Below are 12,447 nucleotides of genomic sequence, written 5' to 3' on the forward strand. Positions count from 1 at the left end.
ATACACACACACACACACACCATAAAAACACTTGGCATTACACTTTCTTTTAACTGTGTAACATAACTTTATTTAAAAGGGAATTTGTCAGCACCTGGGCCGGACCAGAGGTGCTGACAGTGTAGTGTAGGTGTGTGTCCCCCTTTGTGTTTGATACCTGTCTCTTCCCTGTTTTTCATGCATATATTACGTGGGCCGGTCTCCTGCTCCCTGCTTTTGTCATCTTCTTTTAGCGAATGCACCGTCTGTCACGTGCGCACGCTCCTGGTGACCCAAATCTTGCAAGCGCCGTATAGTGGAGGAGCGGCACAGGCCACTGAGCAGTCCAACTGAGAGCATTGGCCATGTGCTGCATGCGCAATTCGGGTCATCAGGAGCATGTGCACACAACAGATGCATGGTGAGGTGCTGAAGTGCGGCACAAATGTCAAGCCACTACTCAAAAAGGACACACACGCCTACACTCCACTGTCAGCACCCCGGGTCCTGCCCAGGTGCTGACAGATTCCCTTTAGAGAGACTCTGTACCCACAACCAGCCCCCTCCTAACCGTTTGTACCTTCGGATAGCTGCTTTTAATCCAAGATCTGTCCTGGGGTCCGTTCGGCAGGTGATGCAGTTATTGTCCTAAAAAACTACTTTTAAACTTGCAGCTCTGTGTAAAATTGGCGTTGCCTAGAGTGTCTGTGCCCAGGCCACGCCAATTTGACACAGGGCTGCAAGTTTAAAAGTAGTTTTTTTTGGACAATAACTGCATCACCTGTCGAGCGGACCCCAGGATAGATCTTGGATTAAAAACAGTTATCCGAAGGTACAAGCGGTTTGTGGGGGACAGATTGTGGGTACAGAGTTCCCTTTAGACTGTGTAAATAGTTTTGCAGGCACAGCAGCCTGTAGCTGGTTGAGTGGCGATAACTGCCTATTGCGCTTGCTCAGCTACGGGGTTCTGAGACTGCAGTGCCATGGACACTGAAGAGTTTCCTCCAAGTGTAATGTCTATTCTAATGCGAAGGAGGCACAGTATCGCTAGCGTTGCATTTAGCAGTTCCCGATTTCCCCACTGGTGGTAAAAGAGGGGCCGTTTCTTTTATTCTTATTATTCTTATTATCGGATTACACTTTTAGTAAACAGGTTATAAAGGCACATAATGGATTCAACGTCTCATAAGTAATACATAAACAACTCTCATTTTGTACTTTAAGCTTCACTGAAGAGTGCTCAGTGTCTCTTTGTAGAGGAAACCTTCTTCTTTCGGGCAGCCAGCATTTCATAAAAGGGGTCCTTGCTAATTGCGGCTCTGCATGGAGAGTAAGAATGAGTAAGAATGATCAAAATAGAAACTGAAGACAATTGCCTCTTCATAAACGGTGGGGGGAAAAAAACATCTTTGAGGGAAGTGGGACTCTGGAGACTAAAGTTTTATTTTTTTTTTAAACACTTAGCAATTTTGCCCAGGTCCTGGTTGAGCTGAGGTCATTAAAAGTTTTGACCAGGACTCGGACAAATTGCAAGAGACCAGCAAGTGAAGGATCAGACAGGGGGAGGTGTAACACTGACAGGTAATAATAATGTTTAGCTATAATTGTTATACCAATGCATTAGATAAAAAAAGTTATAAACAGTTAAATTAATTGATACATGATGCAGAGCGGGGAAAGAGTACACTACAGGGCTTTCCTGTCTGTAGGTTCCGTGGTTTACGGAATGTGGGAATCACTCCTAAGTGTACATTCACTTACATCAAGACATCTGCCAGGACATGGCCCAATTTACAATCAACATGGCATACAACATTGCAGGGCACCAATCATAAGATTATTATTATTACAATTATAATTATTACACATTAAAGGGGTGTTCCACTCAAACAAAACTTTTCATATGTTGCTGCCCATGGTGAGACCAAAAATTCATTCCATACTTGTTATTTTCTATTCAGTCTCTTTCCCTCAGTTCTGAGCTGCTGGTTACTGCTGAAGACACAAAAAATTGTGTGAGTGAGCTTTTTTCACAGTCTCCCCCTCTTCCTCCTTCCCTTCCGAGATGCAAAGTCCCTGGCAGGCTTCATCTGCAACGTAGCTTCTTTGTAATGCTGGGAGGGTTAATCTGAGGTCAAGTTGCTGATGAACCCACTGTGATTATCCCTCCGGCATTGCAAATAAGTTGCAAATAAGTACTTGTTTAAATCAGCCATCTCTAAAGGGAGGGGGATGAGAGGGAGACAGAGAAAAACTCAGTTATTTAGTGTCCTCAGCACAAAGCAGCAGCTTAGAATTGGGTGAAGGAGACTGAATAGAAATGAATATGGAATTAATTGTTAGTCTCACCACAGGTATCAAAATATGAAGTCATGTTTCCGTTGAATACATTTCATATCCAGGTTTACTTTCAGGTTTTAATTTTTTCATTCTCGCCTTCTAAAACCCATAATGCTTTTAATACAGAGCTATGTGGGGGTTTGGTTTTCGCAGGACTAATTGGAATTTCTTGGGACTATCATTTTACTATAAAATGTACAGTGAAACTGCAAAACAATTTTAAGGAGTGAAATTAACTCCCCTCAAGCAATTTATTAAACTTGGAAGATTTTGTTCTCACACCATTCAAGTTACAGTAAAAGTGACATGCTATCTGTATTCTGTGGATCAGTATGAATCAAGTGATACCCAATTTACATAGTTTGTTTTATTTTAATAAAAAAATAAAAATAAAAAACTTTAATAACTTAAAATTTGTGTTCTAATCTCTAATTTTTTATTGTATTAGTACCTATTTTTGCACCATTATCTATAGTTTTTAATGATACCATTTTAATTTAGATGGGACTTTTTGATCTCCTATTAACTGTTTTTAATGTATGATGTGACCAAAAATCAACAATTTTGGGGTTTCTATTTTATTGTTTCGTTTATGCTGATTACTAAGCGAGATTAACAACATTATATCTTAAAGGGGTAGTGCGGCGGTAAACAATTATTCACAGAACAACACACATTACAAAGTTATACAACTTTGTAACAACACACATTACAAAGTTATACAACTTTGTAATGTATGTTATGTCTGTGAATCGCCCCCTTCCCGTGTCCCACCACCCCCGCATGTGTACCCGGAAGTGTGGTGCATTATACACACCTGATCTGTGTCGCGCATGTCCGCCAAGTAATCTTCGGGAGGCCGGCCGAATCGCTGCCGCCGTCCCTGATGCCGGCCCCCCTCTGCTGTGTCATAACTGTGCTCAGCCACGATTGGCTGAGCACAGTTATGCTCAGCCAATCACGGCTGAGCATCTGATGACACTGCAGAAGGCGGCCGGCACTAGGGATGGTCGGAGTGGTTCGGCCGTCCGTCCGAAGATGACGTCTTGGCACAAGATGGCGGACATGCGCGACACGGATCAGGTATGTATAATGCACCACACTTCCGGGTACAAGTGCGGGGGTGGTGGGACACGGGAAGAGAGCGATTCACAGACAAAACATACATTACAAAGTTGTATAACTTTGTAATGTGTGTTATTCTGTGAATAATTTCTTAGCACTACCCCTTTAATAGATCAGATAATTCCACATACAGCAATACCAAATAGGTTTAATTTTATTTTGGTTTAGATTTTGAAAAATGAAAAAAGTTTTTTAAACTTTATAGGTCTTCCTATAAACCTTATGACCCTCATAAGCAATACTGATCTATGCAATGCTATAGCATTGTATAGATCAGTGAGATAAATGCACTATTGCCAGAGACACATTGGCAGCTTTGGAGGGTAAGTATGGAACCCCAGCCTATTAAGTGACCCATCAGCACCCTGCAATCACGTTATGGTGGTGCCAATTGGACGTGCAATCAACTGCGCTGCTGGAAGAAATCTGTATCCGACATGTGCCTGCATCGCTAGCGCGGCAGCAGGCTTTTTGACAGTGTATCCTGCCCGCTTTAGATTATAGTTGCCCTTTAAGAAGCACCTTATGCAAACTATTCTGGGACTGTTAGTGTTGGACTAAGTTTGTGCATCTCTCCCTTCACTCCCCTTCCCATTTCTCTTTACCAGTTATCCTTTTTTTGAAACATAGGAACTAAGACAGAAACAGAAAACTGAAACTTGCTGCTAACAACGATTATGATTATAAGGGGTTGTCAATTTATCAAAACTGCCACCTTTACCCTATATGGTCCCGAAGTGGGAACATAGCCTCAAGGTAGTTAACGCTCAGTGCTATCATTGAATGTGTATAAAAATCAGGGAAAGGTTTTATATAAGCTGTGACCAAGAACAGAACGTGTATGAAATGCACTGGTGTGTTTTACCTTATCATTTGTTCTCTGAGGGTATATTCCCACTATGAAACATGTGGCCGAATTTCAAGAGGAGGTCGCATGGCAAGGTGTACGAAAGGTGAATATACTGTATAGCCCACAGAAGGCTTACAGTGAATAACAATTCAACTTGTATATCTGCCCGGGCCCGGTACAACAGTGGGTGAAAGAACACCACACATTACGCTGCACCACAGCAGCTTCATTAGGAGTGTTACATGAAGAAAAATGCTCGTATATAAACGCAATACTTACAGTCAAGAGACGAATGTACATGTGGGGATGGTGGGCGGAAGCACATACAGAGGCTGCACGGACCATATAACCCTGCCCCCTGATGATGGCACTGTGCAGGCGCCAAACAGAACATGTCACATAGTTCATCTGCAAGTAGCAGAGCAGCGGAAGGGCGGAAGGGCAAATGGTGTGTCACATGAGCGCATGATTCACTTCTTAATCACATGTTCAATTTAGCATTACCATGGCAAGTATCATTGGGGGGGGGGGGGGACGTGGATTGGTAGTCATTAAGTGAAAATAATGGAAAAAAAAAAAAAAAAATCAAAGAAACGTGAATCAGTAGTCACAGTAGACGCCTAAGCGGCCAACATGGTCTTAATTGTGACAATGCTAGCATGCAGCCCACCCTAGAGGCAGGAGTAAATATCATCACACAGAATGCATGAAAAACACATTCATTGCATTATATGCTGAAGAATACATTTGGTAAGAATACATATCGGAATACCACAGCGCATAAAGATATACAGTATAGCCGAGAACAGGCAGGTAAACAAAAAATTAGTGATAACTTTTAATACTTAGCAAACTGCCAGATACCATCCCCCGTTAATCCCCCAGTTAATTTATAGCTACATCACCAGGCTCTCTCCTCTGATCTCTGAATAGGGGCTTTCAGTGGCTGCCTGCTGTGTAATCCTTTGTTCTCTTCTCTCTGTTGTCTAATCTCCCTCCTTCCTCCTCACCCCTCCCCTTTCCATAGAACAGACAGGATCAGACTGATGTATAATAGTCGAGATTTCCTGATACTGAGCAGTGTGTGACATAAAGAAGAGGAGTGGAGGACCTGGGAAAAGTCTTTTAAAATGCAGCTAATGGCATATTTGCTTAATAAACCCAATTACAAATGTTCTTAAAATTGCCTGGACTATTGATTTCTGAAAAAAATTAAGTGACAGTAACACTTTAAGCAGAAGGACACCTTCTCCCTCGGGCCCCTGCCTCTATGGTAGCTACGCCACTGGCTGGAAATGAAAGTAATAAACACAGCCTATCTTAAAAAATACAAATCTAATAAAAGTAAGTGTGTGTGTGTGTTAAAATACCACCAAGACCAACATCTGCAAACAGTTTGTATGTTCCCTCTGTGTTTGCATGGGTTTCCTCCCAAAACATAAAGATAAATCAATTAAAGTGTCACTGTCGTGAATTTTTTTTTTGCAGAAATCAATAGTCCAGCCGATTTTAAGAAACTTTGTAATTGGGTTTATTATCCGAAAAATGCATTTTTATCATGAAAAAGCAGTTTGAAGCTCTCCCCCCTGTCTTCATTGTTCTCCTATGGAGAGAGCTAAAGAAAAGACCAAAACAGGACAACAAAGAGTTAATCTACAAATATCTCACCCGTTTTCTCTTCTGACCATCACCACTGACCTCTGAGCTCTGATTACAACTGTCACCCAGCTCCGTGCCTGTAATCCTCTGTTATCTGCTTTCTGCTGCCGGCTAACTCCCTCCTTCCTCCTCCCCCCTCCCCTCTCCCTAGAGCAGACAGGGGACGTCTCCTGCAACAAGTCACAATTTTCAGATTTTTTGGAGTGGATGAAAAAGAGGAAGGAGGGGGGGACCTGGGAAAAGGCTTTTTACATGCAGATAATGGCAGATTTGGCTAATAAACCCAATTACAAAGTTTCTTAAAATCGCCTGGACTATTGATTTCTGCAAAAAAAAAAATACGACAGTGACTCTTTAAGACTGTGAGCGGAGTGCTGTGGAATCCATTGGCAATATATATATATATATATGCGCATTATTATTATCCAGCTCACCTGTTGTGATTAAAGTTATCTTGTTAGCACAGAGCTCCAGTCTTGCTGCCAGCACTGGCTCCTCTATCCTCACTCTGTGCTATTTGCAGCTTTACTGCTTTTTACCTTTATAGATTTGCCATGAGTCAGTTTCTCTAATCACCATAGGTGTCACTGTTGAGAACATTTATATACAGTCGTCCCTTGGTTTAAAGTGTCACTGTTGTGAATTTTTTTTTTGAAGAAACAAATAATTAATAAAATCAATAATTTTAAGAAACTTTGTAATTGGGTTTATTAGCCGAAAAATGCATTTTTATCATGAAAAAGCAGTTTGAAGCTCTCCCCCTGTCTTCATTGTTCTACTATGGAGAGAGCTAAATAAAAGACCAAAACAGGACAAAGAGTTAATCTACAAATCCCTCACCCTTTATCTCCTCTGACAGTCACCACTGACCTCTCTGAGCTCTGATTACAGCGTTCACCCAGCTCCATGCCTGTAATCCTCTGTTATCTGCTTTCTGCTGTCGGCTAACTCCCTCCTCCCTCCTCCCCTCTCCCTAGAACAAACTGGGTACGTCTGATGCAACAAGTCCCAATTTCCTGATTTTTTGCAGTGGATGGAAAAGAGGAGGGAGGGGGGTCCTGGGAAAAGGCTTTTTAAATGCAGATAATGGCATATTTGGCTAATAAACCCAATTACAAAGTTTCTTAAAATCACCTGGACTATTGATTTCTGCAAAAAAAAATAAATAAAAAAATACGACAGTGACTCTTTAAGAGCGTTTTGGTTTAAGAGCTCTCAGTTTTTCAAAATTGTAACTTGTTTTAAGAGCATTTCTTTGGTTTAAGAGCTCCCTTCATGCTCCTTCATGCAGTCTCTGTCAGCCCTTGTGTTTCCCATCCTCTCCATTACTGTACAGTAACTTATAATATCACATAATATGCTGTTTCTGAATATTTGTTTCATCTGTTGTACATGTTATTCAGAATAATAAATCATTATTTTTTTGGGGGGTGTGGAACCATTTGTCTGCATATCAGTGATTTCTTATGGGAAAATTTACTTTGGTTTAAGAGTGGATTTGGATTACAAGCATGGCCCCGGATCGCATTATGCTCGTAATCCAAGGCACCACTGTACATTGATTGAACTAGACAGTCCTGATTGGTTCTTCTGGCATGTTCACTGACTGAACTAGACTCTTTTGCTTTATGCATTTGCATTTAGCTCAGTAGCTCACTAGTCAGCTACCTCATACATTCACCATGACAGTACCTGTAACTACCATAGATGTCACTACTGAGCTCAGTCATTTACATGTGATTGAACAAGACTGAGTAAAATGCAAGGAGAACCAATCAAGACAGTCACTTGAGTACCTTACAGCCTCCCTGAATGATAAGCTAGATCTCTTTTTGGGATGCAAAGGATTTACTGTCAATCTCTGATGCTACATGAATCATACCCTAACTAGTTTCCCCTTCGCCACCAATTCCCTCTATGTTCTCCTCTTTGTCTGTCTTGTCTTTTGCCTTTCTTCTTAGCTAGTTCTCCATCCCTGTAATTTAAGATTCCTGTTAGAATGTTGACAAGACTAATATGCACCTCCAATTTCTTTGGATGATTTGGTTTTCAACTTGTAACGCCTGGAGTCGTGGATCCACTGAACAGTCACTAGCGATGGCACTAACCTCACCAGGAAGCGGAGTCTAAGGGGCCGCTGGTTTTCACCAGAGCCCGCCGCAAGGCGGGATGGACTTGCTGCGGCAGACGACCCCCAGGTCGCTACCCCTGGCTTGGTTGCTAGTGCTAGGACTCAGGAACAATGGGAAGTCAGCGGGCAGGGACTAGGGACTAAGGACAAGGACTGCGGACAGGAACAAGGACTAAAGGTCAGGAACAACAGGGAGCTGGGCCAAACGCTAGGGGAAGCATGCAGAAGCTCCAACACCTGTAGTGGGGCAGGGCTGGAATTTATAGGGAGTGATTAGTGCAACTTCCAATTAGGGGCGGACTGGCCCTTTAAATCTGAGACAGCTGGCGCGGGCGCGCCCTAGGAGGCGGGGACACGCGCGCCGGCCGGCACAGACGGAGACAGGAGTGGGGCGAGGTAAGGCGCCCCCCGGAGCCGAACAGGTAGCAGCGCCGGGTCCCTGCACAAGGACCCCGGCGGCTGCATGGGGCAGAGAGAGGTCCGGGCCGCCGCCACGGCCGTGACAGTTCCCCCCCTCCTTTGGCCTCCCCCTCTTTCTTGCCTGCAGGAACCTCTTGATGAGATCTTGGTCCAGGATGTTAGCCTCGGGTTCCCAGGACCTCTCCTCAGGACCAAATCCTCTCCAGTCCACCAGGAAGAACAGTCTTCCTCTGACAGTTTTCATGGCCAGAATGTCTTTAACAATGTAGACGTCGTCAAAGACGGCTTGTGGAGCAGTGAACGAAGACTTATTGGAGAACCGGTTGAGGACCACTGGCTTTAAAAAGGAAACATGGAAGGCGTTTGGAATCCGCATAGTAGGGGGTAGGCAGAGTTTGTAGGTGACAGGGTTGATGTGTTTTAGCACCGAGAAAGGACCGAGGAATCGAGGACCCAACTTGTAGCTGGGAATCTTGAGTCGGACATATTTGGCAGAGAGCCAGACTTTGTCACCTGGGAGAAAATTTGTGGCAGGTCTTCTTCTCTTATCCGCCTGGTCCTTCATGCGGTCAGATGCCATGAGCAAAGATTGTAGAGTCTGTTCCCAGATCGACTGTAGGTCAGATAACAATTCCTCCATAACTGGGACTTGAGAGGATGGAGAGAGAGGCAGAGGAGGACGAGGGTGATGCCCATAGACCACATAGAAGGGTGACTTGCCTGTGGAACTCGAGTCCAGATGGGTGTAGGAGAACTCCGCTCATGGAAGCAGACTGGACCAGTTGTCCTGGCGAGCGGAGACGAAGTGTCGAAGATAATTGCCAAGGACCTGATTGACCCTTTCCACTTGCCCATTGGTCTGGGGATGATAGGCCAAAGAGAAGTCCAGCTTCACTTGGAGTTGAGAGCAGAGAGCACGCCAGATCTGGAGACGAATTGTGAGCCTCTGTCAGACACTATATGAAGAGGAAGACCATGTAGGCGAAAGATATGCTGAAAGAACAGCTATGGCACCAGGGGCGGTCTGGAACTGGCAAGGGCTGAAGTAGGCCGGCAGGTTTTTGACGGGAGGACTTGTTTCTGGCACAGATGGTACAGGAAGCCACAAAGTCCTTGACATCTTGGAGTAGGCTAGGCCACCAGTAGTGGCGGGAGATCAGTTGCCCGGTCTTTAGAACTCCTGGATGCCCGGCCACCATAGAGGAATGACCCCATTTCAAGATCCGTCTTCGAAGAGCAGGGCGCACATAGGTCTTACCGGGAGGCAATCTTTGAAGGATGTGGCGACTGGCACTAGGCGATCGGGAGGTATAATGTGGCAAGGAGTGTCCTCTTGTCCCATGACGTCAGGTGCTCGGGAGAGAGCGTTGGCTTTCACATTCTTCTCAGCCGGACAGAAATGGATAACGAAGTTGAAACGTGAAAAGAAAAGAGACCACCTGGCCTGCCGGGGATTGAGACGTTGGGCCGATTGGAGGTAGAGAAGATTCTTGTGGTCCGTGTAGATATTTACCGGATGCCTAGCCCCCTCTAGGAGATGACGCCACTCCTCCAGTGCCAACTTAATCGCCAAGAGTTCTCGGTCGCCAATAGTATAGTTCCTCTCGGCAGGGGAGAAAGTCTTTGAGAAGAACCCACAGGTTCGGGTTTTGCCTGATGCGTCCCTTTGCGAGAGGACAGCTCCAGCGCCTACTGAATATGCGTCGACCTCAAGTGAAAACGGCTTGGTGGCATCCGGGCGAACTAGCGCAGGAGCAGAAGCAAAGGCTGACTTTAGGCTAGTGAAGGCTTGCTCGGCCTCAGGTGGCCAATGCCTGGGATCCGCCTTCTTCTTAGTGAGAGCCACGATGGGTGCAACCAGGGTAGAGAAGTGTGGGATGAACTGCCGATAGAAGTTGGCAAATCCTAGGAGACGTTGGATAGCTCTGAGTCCCACAGGACGTGGCCACTGGAGAACAGCTTAGAGCTTGGCTGGATCCATTTGTAGACCCTGGTCGGAGACGATATACCCAAGAAACGGAAGACTGCGCTGATGGAAAACGCACTTTTCTAGCTTGGCGTACAAATGATTGGCCCGTAGTCTTCGTAGGACCTGGCGTACTTGTGTCACGTGAGTCTGCTGGTCATTGGAGAAGACCAAAATGTCGTCAAGATAGACAATGACGCAGACATAGAGGTGTTCACGGAAGATGTTGTTAACGAATTCCTGGAAAACCGCTGGGGCATTGCATAGGCCGAATGGCATGACCAGGTATTCTTAGTGCCCATCTCTGGTGTTAAAAGCGGTCTTCCATTCGTCTCCTTCACGAATACGGATTAAATTGTACGCTCCCCTGAGGTCCAGCTTAGAGAAGATCTTGGCTCCACGGAGATGGTCGAATAGTTCAGGGATAAGTGGAAGAGGATAACGGTTCTTGACTGTCACCTTATTTAGGCCCCTGTAGTCTATGCATGGTTGAAGAGAACCGTCCTTCTTCTGCACAAAGAAGAATCCTGCGCCAGCAGGGGACGTGGATTTGTGAATGAAACCCTTCTGTAGGTTCTCCCGGATGTAGGAAGACATGGCCTCAGTCTCGGAGAGAGGGTACACCCGACCTCGTGGAGGAGAAGTTCCAGGAAGGAGGTCTATGGGACAATCATATGTCCGGTGAGGGGGAAGAGAGTCCGCCTCTTTGGCAGAAAAGACGTCAGCCAAGTCTTGGTATTGTGCCGGTAGGCCGGGTAGAGGCTTGACGGAGTCAGGTGACGTCCTAGAGCACTTGGGCAGAGGAAGCTTCAGACACCGGTTAGGACAGTCCAGACCCCAACTGAGAATCTCCCCGGTTCTCCAGTCTAGCTTAGGTGTATGTAATTGCAGCCAAGGTAGACCCAGCAGGATGTCGGAAGAGGAATGGAGAGGTGGCATTCACACCTAGGGACCTAGGTGCGAGTGTTTCCCGGACACTGAGGATGTTGGGGACATCTCTGTCGGAAGTGATCAGAGCCACCGCAATAGAGACAGAGACTCAGCTCTAGTCGGCGAGCCCTCTCATGAGGAGTCAGGCGAACTCGTTCTACTTGCATGGGAACCTCAGGAGTCAACTGGGGTACAGGAGCAACAAGATCCTGGAAAACCGGTGCTAGGCGTTGATGGCGACGGGGCAGGCTTAGTCGCCGTTTTTGCCGGACCTCCTCCTCTCTCTCGGAAAATCGGTTGTCGACTCTGGTAGCCAGTAGGATTGGATCAATCAGAGATGTAGGGAGGTCGCGGGCGGAGAGCACGTCTTTCACCAGACTGGATAGGCCCTTCTTGAAGGTGGCTATTAGAGCGGCCTCATTCCAGTCTAATTCAGCTGCCAGGGTGCAGAACTGGATGGCGTAGTCACCAACAGAGGAGCTCCCTTGAGAGAGGTTGAGGAGAGCAGTCTCAGCTGAAGAAGCACGGGCAGGTTCCTCAAAGACGGAGCGAAACTCAGCCAGGAAGGTTCGGAGATTGGCAGCAACAGGATCATCTCGGTCCCACAGCGGCGTGGCCCAGGCCAGAGCTCTACGCTCCAATAGGCTGTTAATGAAAGCCACTTTAGAGCGCTCGGTGGGAAACTGACTATTTAAGAGTTCAATATGCATGGTGCATTGAGTCAGGAATCCCCTGCACAACTTGGGATCGCCTCCATATTTACTCGGGAGAGCCAGTCCAAGTCTCGAAGAGGCTGCAGGAGGTGGTAAGTGCTGAGCTGTAGTATGCTGCTGTAAGGCGGCAGTCAGTTGCTGGATCTGTTGCGACTGTTGCTGGATTTGTTGAGCGACCCCTCTGGCTACGTCACGGAGATCAGGCACCTCGCTGGGATCCATGGTTGGAGCCTACTGTAACGCCTGGAGTCGTGGATCCACTGAACCGTCACTAGCGATGGCACTAACCTCACCAGGGAGCGGAGTCTAAGGGGCCGCTGGTTTTCACCAGAGC

The 12,447-nt window shown here is 46.0% G+C and overlaps 1 protein-coding gene across 2 annotated transcripts in view; it reads right to left on the reverse strand.

The window, feature by feature from the left end:
- Positions 1–799: 799 nt before the first annotated feature.
- Positions 800–12,447, reverse strand: part of CYTH1 (cytohesin 1) — an 88,722-nt gene continuing 77,074 nt past the window's right edge. For both annotated transcript variants that reach the window (XM_069951995.1, XM_069951996.1), the window contains one exon: positions 800–1,298. In XM_069951995.1, the coding sequence (XP_069808096.1) occupies positions 1,220–1,298 (79 nt within the window). In that variant the 3' untranslated portion in view covers positions 800–1,219. The remainder of the gene's footprint in view (positions 1,299–12,447) is intronic.

The sequence above is a fragment of the Dendropsophus ebraccatus genome, chromosome 14 (genome assembly GCF_027789765.1).
Source record: "Dendropsophus ebraccatus isolate aDenEbr1 chromosome 14, aDenEbr1.pat, whole genome shotgun sequence".
NCBI lineage: Eukaryota > Metazoa > Chordata > Amphibia > Anura > Hylidae > Dendropsophus > Dendropsophus ebraccatus.